At 41.2% G+C, this 20464-nt stretch overlaps 1 protein-coding gene across 13 annotated transcripts in view; it reads left to right on the top strand.

The window, feature by feature from the left end:
- The window catches only part of unc13ba (unc-13 homolog Ba (C. elegans)), a 144217-nt gene that overhangs the window by 30379 nt on the left and 93374 nt on the right, over positions 1-20464 (top strand). For 11 of the 13 annotated variants that reach the window (XM_008417733.2, XM_017306834.1, XM_017306832.1 and 8 more), the window contains 5 exons: positions 1240-1313; positions 2137-2194; positions 2545-2580; positions 2891-3104; positions 4008-19346. In XM_008417733.2, coding sequence (XP_008415955.1) covers positions 1240-1313; positions 2137-2194; positions 2545-2580; positions 2891-3104; positions 4008-19346 — 15721 coding nt within the window. The remainder of the gene's footprint in view (positions 1-1239; positions 1314-2136; positions 2195-2544; positions 2581-2890; positions 3105-4007; positions 19347-20464) is intronic. The other 2 variants (XM_017306831.1, XM_017306837.1) reach the window with 2 other exon arrangements.

Here is a 20464-nt window from a genome sequence, read left to right as displayed (position 1 = left end):
AATTATCAATAGAAAACAGGGGTATTGTTTAGATATTTGGCACATTATTGGTGCCAGAAAACATTTTAAGAAGTTACAATGTGTTTTTTTATTCAAACTGGTGATAAAGAGGATTGTGGAGCAGCTGTACTGCTTGATTTGTCCAATTATTTTTCATTCATAAGAGAGAAATTGAGTTCAAATTCAGTGATGTAAAACTCAAGAGAGAACAGGCTTTTTGCAAAAATGAAGTAATCAAATCAGGACAAATTCAACAAGCCACTAAACTGAAAGATTTACTGTCTTTACTTTATCATAATTACTATGCTAAAGTAACTATAAATCCATCTTTAGCTGCTCACAGCTGCCTGCTCTGTTTTATTCACTTCACTTCCTGTTAAATGGTGGAACATGTGGAACTACCATTAGGCTGCATTAAGTTTTTATGATGGGTTTCACTCTGTTAATCTTTCACAACCTTTTCATTTTTATTTCCTGCTCTTTTTTCCCAGCTATCCATATTAAACTCTTCCTACTCTGGGATCTTGTTTTATTTTTCTTCTTTTACGTGTTGAAACCAGATATTTACATACACTGAATATAATTATTTTTTCTCTATGTCTGAAGTTAAATCTGACCAAACGTCTCTTGTTTTAGCTTGGTTAGATTTCCCAGATAGATGCAGGAAACAGGTAGAGGATTTCCATTTGCTCAGAATAAGCCGTTTTTAGACCATTAAACCAAACAGAAGAGCCTGCTGCAGAAACATGGGGAGAGTAAGAGAAAATGTATCTATCAGTTCATCTTTAGTTCATGTAAAGAAAGTTGTTGCATCTTGTTCGTGTTGATGCTGGAGACTACAGCCGGACATTATAAACCTCACTTAATTATTCTTCTGTTTTAAACCTGCATTGGCTTTAGGGAAACCCTGAGCCGCTGCTGGTTAATTTGATTCTGAGGCCTGGAAAGAAAAGTTCCCATTTATCAGTCATGAAAAATGCATGACTTTAAGGTTTGAACACACTGAGGTGAGAGAGTCCAGAGCGGAGAGAGAGCAGAGATCAGGGTGGAGCTCCAGCCTCCATGGTCCTTCATTTCTTTCTCCACTTTGGCTGACTTAACTTCTGATTTTTCCAGGATTATCTGCTTTATTTTCTCATTTTGTTTCTCCACTCATCACTTGACATATCCCTCCTTCCCATGCCTGCCTGCAGGTCTTTCTTCTTAACTTTGTTGCTTTCCTCCATCTCCTCGGACCAGATATCCCAGAAGACGAGGCGGAGTACTGGACCAGCAAGCTGGAGCGGATCAACACCATGCAGATCCACGACGAGGTCGGTGCAGTGACTGTTCACTGATGGTAATCTGAAAAAAGGCCAAAACCAGTTTCTGTACCTTATTTTTTTATTTGGAGTGCATTTGAAGTTTTGTATGCATTAAAGAGTAAATCTGCAGTCGGAACATGAAGCATAATGCATCTTTTATCTATATTATACGTGAACAGTTGAACTATCAGATGAAGTTTTAACAGATTTTAACCTTTTCAATCAATATTGTTTATTTTTAATCTGTAAAAGAGCTTTTCACATAAAGAAATTTAAACTGTGGAGGAAATAAAACAGTTTTTTTCTTTTAAAATACCAGAGTTTAAAGTTTTATCTAAACTCGGTTCAAAGGATCTTAAAATAAAATAAAATCTCAACTACAACATGAACACTGTTTTAGTACAACCCCTGTTTCACATTGTAATGTACAGAGTCTTTAGGTAAAACTAAAACATTTTTCCGTGTTGTCTGATTTCTTTTTTTATGTTGTTGTTGTTTTTTTGGTTAATCTTTCATTTACTTGGAAAATTTTGCCATAAAGCTTCCCTGTCTGATTTTGCCTCCTGCATTTATACCTTTTAAATATTATTTATGTCTTTGTCTTGAAGATATACAAACCAATTCTCATCAAATTAAAACAAAATCTAGTTTTTCTTTTAAATCTATCTCTTTTATTTGCTTTTACAAAAAATTATTGAAGTTAGTTTGGCTCTCTGCTGCCACCTGGTGTCAAATAAAGGTTATAACTACAGGGAACAAATGCAGGCATCATTTTAAAATCATTTTATTCTTTATTTTTTTACCTTTCTTGTTTTTGCTTCTTTTTCTCCAGTACCCCTTACCAGGAGAGGTCCAGAGAAGAAGAATGGCGTCGATGCCGTCACAGTGCTGTAAGTCCACAAACAGTCATTATTTTGTGCATATAGGTAGAAACAAGTCTTTCTTTTTTTTTAGAAGTTAACTGATCAATTCAAACCTATAAATGAGTATCTGTCTTTATCTTAAAACAAAAAATGTGATTAATGACCGATGCGTTGATTCTAATTTGGCAGGTTAATCATATTAAAAAAATTACAGTAGTTTAGTTTCGCTCTTTCTTGACAGATAAGCAGATATCTCATCACTTTGATGCATATTTCATCCAGTCGAACACACTTGGTTTACTTCCATGCACAACAGAGTTAATTTTTCAGTAACACATTTACTTTTCTTCTTTGGAAACTCTCCTTCATCCCACCAGGCAGTTGGAGTTATTTTGGATGGAGTGATCAGCAAAGTATGTAAAGAGGTTGTTTGCTGTTTTTTTACCACCTGTGATTCATTTTTCTCTCCATATTTACATGTTGCAGAATGGTTTGTTGTCTCGCTACAAAAAAAATCTTGTGTGGCGTCCCATTGTTTTGACTCACACAGCGTTCATTTGTTGTGTTGTCTGCCTGCTACCACAAGAGGGAGCCATAAAACTTTTGTTGCCTGAATGTTTTCTATCCATCCTTAAAACGCATTACATCTCATAGTGAGATTGTAAATTGAAAAAATGGAGGTGGAAATGCTTCTGTAAAGCATTTGCTTTGTTTCCACTCCAGCGTATGACGACCATGACAGCGCCGTGGACGACCGAGACAGCGACTACCCCAGTGAAACTGGGAACCGGCCACCGCGGTTCCACAACACTTCCCAGACGAATTCATCCGTCCATCAGTACCCCATAGGCCGTAGAGTTCAGCATCAGAGCCTGTCGAGGGAATCTGACTCTGTTCACAGTTACGATCTAGATAATAGAGAAACGAGGGCAAACAGGTAAACACAGACATGTTTTTCTGCCTATGCAGCATCATATACTGGCAAAAATGTAATTCATTTGTGTATATCTATGTATACATAGACACAAAGTCTGGGTTAAAAGTTTTGGCAGTGACACAACAAATTTTTCCTAATTTTGGGAGATCAATAATCGGCCAATACTTAAATGTGAAACCAATCTTTTGGACTTATCCACCTCTGAAGGTCTGAAAATCTGCCATTACGTTGGACAGTTTGACATTTAAATAATAAATTCACTCAATAGAAACACACCAATTTTGAAAAAACATTTTTGATAAAAATCTTTGGCACTAGAATGATGTTTTTCTTTTGGCTGTGTTGAAATTGGTTAAAGGAAACACTTTTTTGTTAATAGTTGATAATGTTTTGCAGACATATAGCAAGCATGACTTTTTAATAAAAGCCTTTTTTTTTTTTTTTCAAAATGATTGGACATGCAGGCAATTACATAATAATTCCAAACCAATGTGAGAAAATGAAGCCAGAAAGTTCTCAGACATTTGTGTCACTGTAAACTTTTGGTATGGCTTTAGTTATTTAATATTACCCTAACATTTTGTTTACAGTTTGAGTCAGTCAGTAACATTTCTAAATATTTTTAAGAAACTTTTCTAAGAAAGCTTCATTTTGTATAGCAACTGCAGATGATGTTTTTAGGCTAAAGCGATGAACCTATCATGCATTTTGTTGTTTTAAACATTTACCTGTCTTCTTTAATTCATCTGTATGTACATTGAGTGACTTTCTTTGATCTCTTCTTTTAGATCATGTTTAATGCTTCTCTCTGTTGTTCCTCTATAATTTCATTCCTTTATTTTTCTTTCTTTGCATCACATTCCACCTCTTCCTGCATGATATACTTTTGTTTGTCCAATCAAGACGATCAAACAGCAAAAGAGGCGTTAGAATAATTCCTGTAGACTCAGGTATGGGTGTGGAGGACTGGGAGAGTAAATATAATGTGCCTAACTCGGGTGTACTGGATGATTATTTAGACACTGAGCAGAAACTTTGGGAGGATGAAGATAAAAGTATCATCTACCGAATCAGTGACAGCTGTGAGTCCAAAGGCAGCAGATTTTATCAGACGGTAGAGTGTGATGGTCTATCCCCAGAGGACACGCTGGAGCCAAATGATGGGGCACCCAGACCCAGACAGAGGCATGGCTTTGGCAGCGGGGAAGTTCGATTAGTTTACAAGGCAGCCGGCAGCTTTGAGGATGAATCATCTCCTCCTGAAATTGACATAATCCCTTCAGTCAAACAGCTGAGACAACCGACAGACAGAGAAAGTCTCCTTTACAAGACCAGATTGTGGGCCAAAACCGCTTTAGAAGACACTCTGGAGAACTATGCTGCTTTTCGTGAGCAGGAGGCTGCGAGGGAAGAAGCTGCTAGGGTCAGAAGACGTGTTGACTATAACTCGCTTGGCTCTGATGAGATGCAGTACTCATTTGGATCTGAGGAAGAACTGGAAGATCTGACATTCACTGAGGGAGATGCTAATTTTGAATATGAAAGCTATGGCTACTCTGGCAAGTATATGGAACATTTTGAAGGACAAGATTTTTCAAGAAAAAGCAGAACAACTGATCAAGACCCAATGCTATCTCCTGTGGAGGACCCAGATGATGAATACATAGATCCAATGGGTGAACTGCGGAGCTTAGTCCACTCAGTGTCTGAATACTTGGCAGTGAAAGAGGAGGAGGTCAACAGCTATGAATCAATGCCCAGGCCACCAAGAAGAAAACTACCTGCTCTACCAACTGATGCAAAAATGTTACCACCTGAAGACAATGACAGTAATATGGCCAAACCTGATGTTAAAGAGGAAAGTCCTGTTGAACAAGGCATAACTGGGGTGAAAAATGCAATGAGCTCATTGTTCAGCACAATCACAGGAGCAAAGTCTCCAACTGAGGCAGAAGCCTCTAGTACTTCTCCATCTCCCCAGCCACCACAAACTGATTCTGGTATTTCAAAATTGTTATCATTTATCCCTAAATCTAATACCGAAACCCCTGAAACTGCATGTACATCTGTAACAGAACCACCTACGTCCCAAACACCACCCCAAACCGACTCAGGAATTTCCAAGCTGCTTGCATTTATTCCCAAAAGTGGTGGTACCTCTCCACCAGTGGCCATAGTTCCGCCTGCCTCTCAGGAGCCCACAACAGAGAAAAAGTTCTCTCTACAGTCACTTTTGCCTTTTCAGTCCTCTGAGCCCAGTAGACAAGCGGAGGCCAACCAGACGCCTACCCAAGCTCCCACAGAGGCACAAAGTAATTCAGCAGCAGGTAACCAGTCTGCCTCTGGGTTTGAATCCATGTTTGGAAGGCTAAGTCCTTTGAGGCTTTTTTCCAGCTCACCGTCTCCCAGAGAGACGTCACCACAACCACCGGAGCAAAGAAGTCCATCTGCTGCAAGCAAAGAATCCCAACAAGGGCAAGTAAGTAGAGGCACCAGTCCTAGTAGAGAAGACTCACAAACAGAGCAGCAGTCATCAGGAGAGATAAGACCAGGTTCTGCAAGTGGATCAGTTGATCTTTTGCCAGATACAGGAAGCGGATCAATTGAGCTCTCCCAAGAAACGGCTACCGGGTCAGTAGAACTTCTTCCAGAGACTGAGTCCTCTGGTGAGCTACCTGACATTCAGCAAAGAGGAACATCTTCAGTGCCTGAAGCAAAACCTGAGGGAACTTCAGAAGAAACTGGATTCTTCAGTCCTTTTAAGAAATCTCTCTCCACCCTCATGTCTGCGGTTCCTCAAGAAAACCCCTCACATAGTGATAACAAACCTGCCGAGGAGTCATTTCTAGGCAGCAAACTGAAAATTCCATTTTTGTCAGAAAATGTTTCCACAACAACCACACCTAAAGCAGAAGGGGGTATGTTGTCAGGGATTCTTAAATTTGGAATAGGGGAAGATTCTAATGTCACTTCAAATACTTCAACGCCTGCTCCATCAAGGTCTCCCTCTCCAAGTCGTGCTTCACTTCTTGAAAGTGCTCCCAAACAAAACACAGGAACTGGCTGGTTTTCTAACCTTTTTAAGGTGACTCCACCTGAACCTGCCAAAGAACCAGAAAAAAACCAAATGACTCCTACTGTGACACTTACCAAGCCTAGTGAACAAACTGAACCTCATTCTGAACAAATATTTCCCAACACACCAAAAGGTACTGCTTCCAGTGCAGAGCAGTCCTCTGAGGGGCAAACTTTGCAGGAAATAGATGCTATTTCCCAAGACCAAGAACCTCCCAAGGTCAATGCAGGCACATCACAACCAGAGACCTCACAGCCTCAAGGATTTCTTTCTGGGTTGTTAAAAATAGGACCAACAGAATCTGTGTCACCCGAAAAGACAACCCAAGAAGGAGAAGGACAGTCTCAACCGAGTGGTTTGTTTTCTGGTATATTTTCATCACCTTACCAGCCTTCCTCTCAACCACAACCTCAACAATCAGGAGTGTTTTCTGGATTCCTAAAGTTGGCCTCTGATACTGTTTCGGGTTCTGCAAATCAGTCAACAACCCCAGGAGATCAATCTGGCCAACCTCCATCTCAAGGTCAAGGACTCTTTTCTGGACTGTTGAAAAAAGCTACAGATACAGTAACTGGGACCCAGTCAGCCCAGTCAAGTCAAGATTCCCAGCCAAGTGACGCTAACCAAACAATGGTTAAGGATGGGCCAGAAAAACACTTGCATCAAGGATCAAATTCACATGCTGAGTCGACTGGACTTTTGTCAAGATTTAAATTAGGATCCACAGATAGTCTTCCTCCTGATAAAGATCAAACAGACCAACAAAGGCGACTAATAGTCTCAGATGAGCAATCAAAGCAACCACAACAGAGTAGCACGATTACAGAACATGTAGCTTCAAAACCAACAACAGCACCTCAATCAGGTGGATTACTTGGGGGCTTACTAAAACTCTCAGAATCTACACCCCAGCAACCATCTTCTGGTCAAGGGGGTTTGCTGTCTGGGCTGTTTGGAATTGGTGCACAAGAATCTGCTCCTGTAAATCCACCTCAACCTTCACAAAACCAACCACAGACTGTAAAACCTGAGAACCAACCAAATCAGCAATTAGGCACTAGGCAAAATCTTCAACAAAACCAAGTGCCTCCACAGCAGCAGCCGAGTGGTCCTGGAGGGATGCTTAGTGGATTATTTAATAAAATTGCAGATGTGGGTGCGCCACAACCAACAGTGGGAAGTCAACCAACTCGGCAACAAGCACAAAGACCAGGCCCCAAGACGAGTCAGCAACCACCTAATCAGCAGGGGGGATTTCTTTCTGGACTGTTCTCCTCGGGGTCTAATACTCCAGCTCAGCAGCAGTCTCCTGTTAATCAACAACATCAGCAGCAACCCCAACAAGGCAACAGACAACCTCTGCGTAGACAAAACCAGATACCTCCACAACCCCCTGCTTCTGCTCCAGAGCCACAACAGGGTGGGTTATTGTCAGGACTGTTGAACAAATTAGCTTCCAGTGATAATGTATCACAACAGCCCAGCCAACAAACTGGTACTCAGCAGGGCAGTAAGCCTGGGCAGCCTTCCAATGAACCGTCGTCTCAAACCAGTCAGCAGGGTGGATTTTTATCTGGTCTGTTTGGACCATCACCACCTCAACAGGTACAACAACCTAGTAAAATAGCAGGTCCTCAACAAACAACAACACAGCAAGCTAATCAAGGTGGAGGCCTGCTTTCAGGTTTTCTCAAGCTTGCATCTGGTGACAATGTACAAGAACAACCATCAGCAAAACCTCCTCAAGCTAGAGAAACAGCAGTTATGGGAGGCCAAAATCCACCCCAGCCTGAATCTGGGGGGTTATTCTCTGGTCTATTAACCAAAATTTCAGCCACTGTAGAACAGTCATCCTCATCTTCTGACCAGGTAGCACCTCAGTCAACTCGGCAACAGCAACAACAGCCACGTTCAAGTCAGAGTAGACCACAGATTCAGAGAACAAAACCAGTGGAAGTTCAGTCCTTCCAGGACGCATCCTCTGATAAGGAGACAAAACCTCCAACTCAAAAAGGATTTCTCTCCAGTCTGTTTAATGTCACGGAAGAGCCATCATCAAAGATGCAGGAGTCCTCTAAACCTGGGACAGAAGACCCAAAAAACAGCTCTACTGGGACATCTACTGGCTTGTTATCTAGCATTTTCAAAACAAATTCTAGTGACATCAGCACTTCTGCTCCTGGAAAGGAAAAGGATAAAGCTTCCCTTGAAACATTACCACAGAATAAGGAGAAAATTCCCTCAAGTATAGAAACACTCCCAGCTGCTGCTAATTCAGCTACTCGTGGTGTTGATATCCAGGAACAGCTTCCACAGTCACAGGTTAGGCAAGATGATACAATTTCCCCAGCACAGCGTTATCTTGAAGAAATCCAGCGTCTCCTGTATGGGACATCAGATGAATATGGTTACAAGGATCTGTTATACAACTTTACAGAACATGGAGTGATTCCTCCAGAGTTATATGAACATCAGTGCCTCATAGAAGCTCTGCTGTGGCAACAACTCAATGATTATGTCCAAGCTGAAGCTCTGGCCACCAATGTTCAAATTCACAACCAAACATGCCACAGCAATATTCCTCCTACAGCTAAAGCTCCTCAACTAGACAACCACGTTACTTTAAATCCTAAAGAAATGAACATCAGTGACTTCAACATACCTGCTCATCCTTGGAGGGATACTTCCGCCCAGCTTTTTGAGAGCCGAAACCGCTTTTTTGAAACGGATGAAGATCTGGTGTTGTTTGACATGAGCTGCCAGAACAAGAAAGCTTGGAGCAGCTGTGACCACTTGAATGATCTTGATAGCAGAAGTAAACCATGGATTGCAAGAGGTAGTGCAATAAATCTGTCAACTGAAAAATCAAAGAGACGTCTACATAGGTGTCAGTCGCTTACGCAATGCAGTGTTCAAGAGTCTGGCAAAGTAGAGGACAAATGTGTTGTAGATAATTTCTTGAAAAATGACAACTTTGATTTAAAATCGGCAACTGACTTTTTAAAGCGACTTTCAGTAAAAAAAGGACCTGTCGACTTAAGACGCAGTGCTCTTAATTTAAGCAAGTCAGCAGGCACTGGAGGCGATACAGAAGATTATATGCTGTTTGAGGACTCTGAGTGGTACCAACAGTGGATGTCACTATTAGAACATGGGCTGTGGTGGCCAGCTGAGGCAGGAGACTGTGGATATTATGTTTATACAGATGAAAACTACATCTATTCTCTTTTAACTGATAAAACTGGAAGGCATCTCTACGCTTGTGCTACAGACAAGGATATGCAAATTTTGGGAAATATTACTGAAAACATAGCTAACATTCTGAAGCAAAGAGAAACTGATAAAGTGACCCTTTGTGGTTTCAAAATCCCCCTGAATGATGAAAGTAGAGGTTTCTGCATTTCAGACAATCAGCAGAAAGTCTTATTATTGAACGATGCACCCATGGATCTGACAGCTGCTCTTAGAAAAGGTGAAAAAATAATGAACTTGAATTTGCAAAGTTTCTCTCAAATGTTTCAAGAGTCTGTATCATCTCAAGCAGAGCAACCTATTGACTTTAGTGTATATAAACTTAAAAAGATAAAAGTGGAGTCTGTCCAAAATGGTTACACTTGTCAAGAGGAGCTATTGGAAGCTGCTGATTTTAGCTTGAAGTCTCTAAAAGGGGGGCACGGAGGGCCCTACTGGAAGGATCAAAGACTTAAAGATATACTCACACCTAGCCATTCTCCTCAACATTACTTGCCACAAATCTCTCAAAACAGACAATGTCCTATTCCAGAAATCAGGATTGCACATGTAGATAATACAAATGCAGACCAATCAAAACAAAAAGTAAGTTCTACATTTTCAGGATTCAGAGCAAACTCTACTAACACCAACACAAGTAAAACTCAGACAGTTTCAGCAACATCTACCATTTCAGCATCTGTTTCCAGTCAACATTCAGAAACTTCCCCATCAACTTCAAAGATACAGTTGGGAAGGAAGCTGCCTAATGCTCCAATTGACAGTAAGACAACCAGTCCTTCAATTCCATCAGGACAAGTAGCTGCTTCTTCTACTGTAGCAAAAGCATCATCCCCAACGGTGCATTCTATTTCTTCCAAGAGACCACACCTTACAAGACAACCATCTCAAGCAGATAAATCAGTATCATCTCAGTATAATAAAGGCACTGTCACTGGGATATGCAACAAAGAGAAAAGTACCTCACCAATGGCCCAAACTGTCTCAGAGACTCCTAAAGAGCCACTAGATATCCCTAAGGTATTTAAACCAAAGCTGCATATATTGAATGACACGTCAAGTGTTTATAGTGAAGCCTACCTATACAACAGAAATCAGAAGGGCTTTACCTCCCCTGGTGACTCTCAAATGTGCCATAAAGTTCTAGATTTTTCACCCGCAATAAACAAAAACATTACCAAACAAAAAGATGGGACTGATGATGGTGTTGAACCTGCACCTAGGAATGAGGCTGTCGACTTTACAAAGTACAAGTTAAAAAAATTCAAAGAAAAAAAGCAAGTTGATTCTGAGGCAAATGTGGACATGCCAGATAAAACCACAACTGCTGTAGATCTAACCAAGCAAGTAGAAGAAGAGGAAATTGAATGGCCAAATTCAAAAAGTACTAGTGTAAGCCCATTACAGGATGGTCTGACCATATCACAGACCAGCCACAAGAATACAGTTGGTCAACAAAATCAATCAGCAAGACATCTGTCCAAGCTAGGAGTCCATGGCCAAGTCCATGCACAGGAAATGCAAGCCTTTTCTAGTACAACCAAAGAAGCAAAGACTAGTCAAAAAGATTCTGAGTTTTCTAAGAAAGATAAAGACAACTCTTCCAAGCTGACTTGTGCATCTCCTGTATCGTCAAGGATTCCTGGCACCAATTTTACATCAGAAAAAACAATTTCTACAGGGTCTTATGCTTCCAGTAAAGAGTCCAATCTTGGTGAAACTGTCCAAAAAACATCAAGAACTGAGTCAAAACAACCAGCACGAACCTCACCGCTTTTGAGCCCTGCTATGAGAAAACAAGTGGACAGTCAGGAGCAGCTGCCAATACAACAGAGTTCAATTGGAGTTGCAACAAATTCTACTCGGGTTTACCCTGACAAGAGTCCAGTTTCTGCACTTGTTTCTTATCAGTCTTTTGAAAAGACTCAGCAATATCAGAAGACAACTGCACCTACAAATTCAATTAAAGCCACGTTAGATATGTCTGTCAAGTCAAAAACACAGCTGGCACAGAAAACTGTTGTGCCAACAAAGGATCCTGCTGGCGAGGCATTGTCATTGACCAATAGAAAACCATTAGCTTGTGATGAGAGAGACCAAAGTTTAAGTCGCCAAGAATCCATTGACCTGACATGTAAATCAGTGTCAACATTGAATAAACCTGAGATGACAGACTTTAGTCATACACCAACTCTCCAGGAACTCCAAAGCTCACTAAAGACCACACAAGACATGACTTCTAAGTCTTTAACTTCAAAAGAAGTGGTTCTGAATGAAGATATCACAACTAGAAAACCTCTTACTGACTATACCTGTCTGTCTCCAAATGCACAACCACTTCCATGTCAGTTAAACCCAGAATCACTTCAGCCACACTCTTGGCAGAGCAAAGATGGCATATTAATACAATCAGTTCATTCGCCTTCTCAGTTACTGGGAACAAAACAACAACATGTTGCCTGTCCTCTGTCAAATGCCACTAATGTGTTAGATATGTCACCAAAGCCGTCTCAAGTCATGTTGGGAAACACAGTGCCTGGAGATGAGTTTATCACAGACGAAGCAGTTTCACTTGTTAAAAAGTCAAGTGCAAGAGCGGTTGCCAGGAGAGATTCTGTTGGTGTTGCACTGATAGTTGATCAAACCCAGATGGAATCAACAAGCGAAATGCAGTCTCAAAATATGATCTCTGGGCAAAAAAGCCAAATCACAAACAGAAATGGGGTCTGTATTTCACTGCAGTCCATTCCCGGCTACACAGTTATGTTGCACTCAAGTGCTTCCCAGACTATTGTTAAATCAAATTCAAACAGTACAGCTCCAGCAAATTCAGTTAAAGGCACATTAGACATGTCAACAAAGGCCTCTGTACCTGACACAAGTATGCCTTCACATCCAGTTTCACTGGTTCGCTCAAGACGATCAAGCTTAACATATTCTCAAAAAGATTCTGTTGGTGTCCCCTTAATAGTGGAGGTACACATTCCCCAAGAGCAGCCTAAAAGGAATCAGATAGCATTGGTAGAATCCCGGAAGCCTTTACAAAGACTTGTGCATCGTGAATCTCGAGAAACTACTGCACCTGCTAACTCCATCAGAAGCTCTTTGGACATGTCCCCAAAATCCCCACAGAAGGAGTCTGAAAGTGCTCCTATTGTGCTATCATGTGAAGTTGTGCCACTAGTCAGAAATAGGATACATGTATTAAGCAATCCTTGTGGTGGTGTACCACTCATCGTGGAGCAACCTGTATGTCAACAAAGAAGACATGTTATAACAGACGTTTTTACAACAGAGTCCCTACACAGAAAAGTATCTACCTCTCATTGTAATGGAGCATTTTCTCCTTCTAGGACCCCATATAAGGACCCACTGCAACACAATAAGCCTGTAGATTTCTCAGCTAGAGGCAGCCTTGTTGCACATAATCTTTCAAACAATCAAATTGAACCTAAAGATGGAGAGCCAATGAACTTCACTGTTGCAAAAGCAAAAAAAGAAACTACTAAAAAATGGCAAAGTGAAAAGGACCCAGAAAAGAAAATGTCTGTGGGTACTGTGGATCTAACTTTGAATGTTAAAAACAAATCAATAATTGACCCTCAAGGTGCAACAGATTTTACTTCTTCGGTTTGTGTCCCATCTCAACACAGAATAAATTCTCAGCAACAATACATACCTGCAAACACTGTTGATGATTTCAAAAGTGACATTACATTTTCTCAAACTCGAAAGTTATCAGAACATTCAAATGATGCATGCATAACCACACATGCTGGAACACATCATGAAATGCATGGAGGAACAGGAAAGAATTTGGAATCTGCATTTGCACCTATGGTTGCAACTGAAAGGAGAATACAGCCTCCTCAGCCTTTTACTCCCCCGTCTACACAAGACATTGGATTTACTCAGTTGTCACTTAATAGTGCATATCAACAGGTCAATAGTGTACCTGAACAAATATCTTTGGTAAAACATCAACTGCCAACTCAATATTTAGCTTCTCAACACCAATGTCCACACCCCAGAGCGGAATTTGCAATTCCTCTGCCAAAGACACAAAAGTTGCAAAAACAAGACACAACTATACAGCAGGATGTGACCCATAGACCCAAAATCCTTATTAAGCAGGCAACTGTCGATAGTTATGGGAGTACAGAAGAGTTTGAAGAAAATGGAGCAGTGACACACAGTAGGCACTCATCTGTTTCTTACACTACACAACAAGGTACAGGTGGATCCCAAACAGCTGCTATCCCTTTGTCTCTAAATGCACAGCGTGGTGCTGAACATTTTATGGCACCTACAGTTGCACAGCCTGTACAAAGTTACATCAGTTCAGCTGCAAATGATGCAAAAGTACCTCTTCATTTCTCAAAGCTGCCAAGCATAAGCCAACACCACATCATTGCACAAAATAATTACATACCAACCTTACCCTCTAATAACATGGATCCAATACAGTGCATTTCACAAGCTAATGTACCTGTATCACAGACTGCCAGAAGTCATCACACAATGCCAGGGATATATGTTAAAGGAAGTTATCAAAATCAGGTCTTTGCATCTCAATCACAAGAGTCACAAGTGGCTTCAACACAAGCAGGATCTTCGTCTGTGAAGGGTTTGATTTCACTTTTTAGTCATTTGGACTCACAATCTTCTGTTGGTACAAAATCACCTGTTATCTCCAGCTATACCAAGACTGAATCAAAACCCGTAGACCACGTTCTTTCAATACAAAAGCAAGATAATCTTGTCCCAGTTACTCATAACACCAGAAACATAGAGGGAATATCCTCAAATTCACAATTTTCTACTGTAGCAGATTCTGTGCCACTCACAACAACTCTTGGACAGGGTTATGTTGAATCAGGATCAGTGACTCCTGAAGCTAAACTAGCTTGTTCATCTGAGGCATCCAGAGATCAATCTGCCAATGCGGAGAAAGTGTTGTCTCCAGAACTACCTCTAAGCACTGAATCACAACAAATAGGTTTAATATTAAGTGATTTAAGTCACAGAATGTCTACTGGGACACTGGAGGGCTCATCATCACCGAGTATTGTTAAGTCCACATCTTCTCAAAAGTATCAACAACTACAGGAAACAAATTCTTGCACAGGTAGAGAAACACTTGATGACTTGCCTCCTTCTGAACTATTCCCAGTTAGACCAATAGATAATAAACTACATGAAGGACTTCAAAGCTCTGACGAATCTCCACTGTTGCCACTAGCATTGCAAGAGGCTAAATCAAAATCAAATGGTAAAGAAACATTGGCCGCAATAAGTGAAATAGCATCTCAATCGGACCCATCACAACAGCAAGGTTTAGAAGAGCTTAAACAAGCTATATCTACACAGTCTGCCAATGTTAGGGGTGAATTTGAAGAAATTTCTTCACAAGAAAAAAACAGACCTCCAAGGTCAATCTATATTGGCATAAGTTCTTCAGACACACTTCCTTTTGGGGTAGAAATGGAATCGGGGGAGCAAAAGCCTTATGTTAGGCTGCCCCATATTTTCATATCAGCCGCCAGTTCACCAGAAGAAGAGCGTAATGAGACCAACCTTGGTACCCCTGAAAGTAATGGATCTAATTTTCCAGAAGCTAGTGTCTCTGATGATATTGCATCACGTGCAGGAACAGCACTAGAGCAAAGGGAAGTTGATGTTGATGTTGTTGTAAATTCTGATGCATCTAAAGATACCAGTACTTTAGAAGACAGTACCATACAGGGATCTGTTGAACCATTGAGCAATGAGGCTAAGACTGGCTCTCCAGATATACCAATTTCACTGAATACATCAAATCGGATAATTACAAATGAACAAGACTCTGAGCACACTGTGACAGATAAAACTTCAATAGGCACTACCCTTTCAGAGATTGAAAATAAATCTGAGACTACTGAGGTTCCTGAGGACAAACTTCAATCGATTTCTGAAAACACAGAGTTAACATCATACACATCATCAGGAGAAGTTGTAAAACCTCTCGCTGACCTGGCCTGTCAGGTTGTTGAAGAGTCACCAGAATGTGTTCAGTCATCTCAAGAGTCAGTTACTATGAATGAAAACAAATCTCCCAGTACAGAACTGCCAGAAGAAGTTGACTGCTTGAGCATCAAGTCTCTGAAAGCAGAAACCTTAGTTTCAGATGTCAAATCACCTGAAGGTGTCCAACATCTTCATGAGAAAAGTGAAGATGTCACTTTATCTGTGCCTGAGCCACCTCCTATCAGTGCTCCTACTGAGGAACTTACTGTCTCTAAGGAAGACAGTGCAGCTATTAAGGATGATCTGCCCAATGCTGAACAAACTGATGAACAAGCAGGAAAAGGCATATTTTCACTGTTCAGTGGTTCTACAGCATCCCCGCAACAAACTCCCTCCCAGACTGGATTATCAATACTTGGGGGCATTATTCCTGGCTCATCTACTAAAGATGCTCCTGGGACAGGGTTACTCTCCATGTTTGGTGGGTCAAGTGCACCATCTACATCTGAATCCAAAGAAATACCACCACAGTCAGCACCACAAGAACCCCAGGGAAAAGGTCTGTTCTCTATGTTTGGTGGTTCTATTAGTCAGCCACCACCTGGCCCAAGGGGTCCAACTGCTGGAGGTGTGCGGCCCAGGGGGCCACCACCCAAAGAACCTCCAGGAAAAGGTCTCTTTTCCATGTTTGGTGGAGCTGCGCCTCAACAAGCACCAAGTCCCAGGGCTCATCCAGGGGCTGGCCCTCCACCAAGAGGACCAGGATCTTCTCTGTTTGGTGGCATCCTACCAGGTTCAGCAACACAAAAAGACACCCCTAGTACAGGGTTGTTCTCCAAGTTTGGTGGTCTTGGGGGTCAGCCCCAAACAGGGCCTAAGGTATCCACACCTGGACAAACAGCTACACCACCAAAACCCAGTGGCCCAGAGATCTCAGGGAAGGGATTGTTTGCCATGTTCGGTGGACAGAGTCAACAGCCACCAGAAGCACAACCAACAGCTTCTAAAACAAGTGAATCAGACAGTGCTTTTAAAGTGTCGTCTGTGTTTTCACTTGGTTCAAATACTGACAGCAACAAATCTAAAACTGGGTTTGGTCTATTTGGTATGTCCTTTTTGGAGGAAAGTAAAACCGACCCAGAAAAAAGTGTTCCTGTCAAAGAGGAGGTTGTAGTTGAGCCATTAAAGTCTTTAGATGTAGAAGCACCTTCAGAAGAAGCAGAGAATAACCATAATAAAACTGTAAAACATGAACCCACTGAACCTGTTTCTACAATTTCAGTTCAGAAAGAACTTCATGTAGAGGAGACACGTCAAGATATCCAAGATTCCGTCAAGGTTGTCTCTAAAAATGTTAATGAAGTTTCTGGTCCTCAAAGAGATTCACAAGCCACAGTACAGTTAAACCTTTTTCAAAATGCCTCAGAGACGGTTGAAACTTCTATTGGAGAGTCATTGAACATTACAAGTAATCTTTCTGAGAAAGAGACATTTGTGGATTCACAAGATGTAAAACAAGTCGGTGAATCACAATCAGACATCCCATGTGGACCTAAAGAAAGAGAAGGTGCAGTAAATGTTGAGGAAATGGTTGCACAACCAGAAACTACTGCATTAGAAATGATTACTCAAAATGAATCTGAAATAGTTGGGATCAGTCAGTTATCAGAAAAACATGACTCCCCTCAAATACCAGAAAATATAACGGATTCTTTGGATAAACTAGAAAACTCTGATATTACTGCCGTAGAAGAAATTCAAGATACAAAGGCTAAAGATGTGAACATTCCTTCAGAGAAGGGAAATGAAGAGGATTTAAATGTTGCTGTGGAGACTTCAGTTGAAGATGTGGGAAAATCACAAGAGGATGTTATAAAGCTGTCTGAAGACAGAGCAGTTACAGTTGATGAAAAATCATCTGAGGAGCCTTTGAAGGCTGAGGATAAAGAACAGATTTCAGCAGCAGATGAGAAACAAACGGAAGAGACCTTGAGAAATGCTGTTGAGATACAACCAACTGCTGTTGATGTTCAGAAATTACCTGATGAGGATTTGTTAGTGAGTGGTGAACAAAAAACAACCATATCTGATGTTGAAAAATCACGTGATGGGACTTTGGTAGTTGCTGATGAGCAACAAACAGTTGTATCTAATGTTGACAAAGTAAAGATTCCTGGGGAGGAGCAAGCCACTGTCACAAGTCTAGAAAACCTAAATAAAGAGGCAACTGACATTGATTCTGTCAAAGAAATCACAGAAAAACCCACTGGAGAAATGGGTGAAAAAGACTTGAAAGCATCATCTGTTGAAATTCCAAAAGAACTGGCTGAACAAAAACCAGAAGATAATGTAGATCCTGTGCATAAAGTAGACAAAATTTGTGAAAGTGATATAATTTCTGCGGCAGTTTCTTCATCAAGTGAAGAAAAAACTTTTGAAAACAGTTCAGTAGCACCTGCTGATCCTTCAACACAGCAACAGCAGAGACCAGGAATGGTCAGACCACCTGGCCCACCTGGACAAGGAATGGGAGCACCAAGAATGGGAGGACCACAAATGGGAGCCCCGAGGATGGCAGGACCAAGAATGGCTGGACCGAGGATGGCTGGACCTAGAATGGCAGGACCAAGAATGGCTGGTCCAAGACAACCAGGACCGCAGAGAGCCCCTGAACCATCTTCCTTTTCTGGCTTCATGTCTATGTTCTCCACCCCAAGTGCACCAAATAAATCACCAACTGTTGGTGGATTTTTTTCAAGTTCTCCAGGATCCCTTTTCGGATCATCACCTACTCCTCGTCAGCCTCAACAACAGCAGCAACAACAGAAAAGCTCATTTTTTGGCCTTCCAAGTAGCATTGCGCCAGAATCCATCACCAGTGACCTCTTTGGCATGTTCAAGGGTCAAGATACATCAAAACCAGAGGAACCTGAACAAACTGGCACAAAATCTGAACAAGCAGAAGCTCCTGCAAATTTGGCAAACCATCAGGACTCCGAAAAGGCAAATGCAGATAATATGACCTTAACTGAAGATGAACAAGTTAAAACCACGGAGGATTCTGATCTACCTGAAAAAGGGCTTGTCGAGGAGACAGAAAGAAAAGACAAAACGGAAGATGATTCTCTCATTGAATCAACAGTAAAAACTGAAGACCCTGAACAAAAGACAGAGTGTCTGGAGGCTGTTGAGCATTCAGAAGAGCCTGTTACTGAAGAGTCTTCCAGAAGTGTACCATCTGCAGCCCCTGAAACCAAAGGCATGTTTGATATACCCATTCTGTCTACCCCTAAATTTGGCTTCATGTCTGCAGCTACTGAAGGCACAACATCTATCGGATCCCTTTTCTCCACTACATCTTCAGCCACTAAACCCTCAGAGCCTCAACAGACAGATGGTGGTCTCTTTTCAGGCTTTAAAAACCTGTCAGCTGGTATTTTCCAGGACGAAAAGCCAGCAGGAAAAGAGGAAACACCAAGTGCGTCATCTGTGTTTGGCTTGAAACTGAGCTCAGTGTTTGGCACCTCCGACTCTCCCAAACCTGAATCCACCCCACCTGTGGTCACATCCCAGCCTCAGAGTCAATCTCCTAAACCAGCAGAAGAACTTGATGAGCCGGACTCTGACAAACCATCCCCATGTTCTGGGGAAACTGAAAGTGCAGACAATAGTGATATGGAAGGACCAACAGAGACATCTAAAACAGGAAGCTGTGACACCTTAGCACAAACGGCACAATCTGGCATCCCGTCTCTGTCAGGTTCTCTGTCAGAAAGCTTAGATAAACCTCAGGTAACATTTACACCATGTGAGTTAGATAAGAGAGAAGAAAATACACTCGACACCAGGCAAGCAGAGTTGGAAACAGAACAACCAAAAGATCTGTTGATGAAGGAAGCAGCGAAAAGGCTAGTATCTGTATGATAAATGACATTATTCATTTATCATATTTCTGTAGAAACATATGCAACCCATATCCCTCCCCATTTCCTGTTGAGCAGTCATAACATTGTGACCATTGAAACCATGTACATTATTTTTATAAAGGATGTTTGTTTTCTGTTGACTTGCACCAAAATGATTAATTACTTTAAAACACTCTAACATATCTTTTGCTTGTGCCTTATCTAATAAGAGCTCTTTTGTTGGCAGAAGAGTGGGATATCCACTAAGTAGACAGATGGTCGCATTGTTATGGCTAATATGTGTTGTATTTTGTACTTCTGCCCATTTGTCCATTTTCCATCTGGTAGTTTTACTTTAGTTCTTGGTAAATAGTTAAATTTACTTTGATGAAAATATTTATAGTTTGGATCTCATAAATAATCTACAACCTTATATCCAAAGCCGTTATTAACACCCTTTCATTCTGAGTTTTATTGCCAAACCTTTAGCGAATCATCACATGTGAAAAGGTGTTTCCTTTCAAGTGTAAAAATATAGTGCAGGCACATTACGCCGTCTTACTTATGGTGATGGAGGTTCAATGAATGCAGAAAGTGATGGTTTTATTTATTAGCGCTCTACTGCTGAGGCGGTTACAAAGTCCCTCCTTCCTTTGTCCCCTGCAGCTCTCTGAATTACACCCAAGATTCAGCCAATTAATTTAGATGAATCAAAGTCCGGTAGATTTATGATGGTGTTGCAGTAAAGACCGTGGAGGCAGCCTGGACACTGGACTAAAAGCAACAGTGAGAAGTAATCTGGCAAACAACCAAGACTAAGTAAATCATTCCACCTAAAGCGCAGAGCCACTTTCCTCGTTAGGAAACTCAATCAACCAGCAGTCACACCTCTCTCTCTTTCTCTCCCCTTCAAAGTCAGTTACTTGTTATTTTCATTATGTAGGGGCTGACTTGTATCACCTGAGCTCAGGCTGCATTTACATTGGAGTTATTTCTTATTTGAGTTAAAGGTGGATCTAGGAAGCTTTTCAAAGTAATATTTTTGTCAGAAAAAAACATTTTGCACTAAGATTTTGTAGAAATAACCATGAATTAGATGTTGGCAATGGTAATGTGCAAAT

This window comes from Poecilia reticulata, linkage group LG9 (assembly GCF_000633615.1).
Source record: "Poecilia reticulata strain Guanapo linkage group LG9, Guppy_female_1.0+MT, whole genome shotgun sequence".
NCBI classification, from domain to species: domain Eukaryota; kingdom Metazoa; phylum Chordata; class Actinopteri; order Cyprinodontiformes; family Poeciliidae; genus Poecilia; species Poecilia reticulata.
This window is presented reverse-complemented; position numbering and strand designations above follow the sequence as displayed.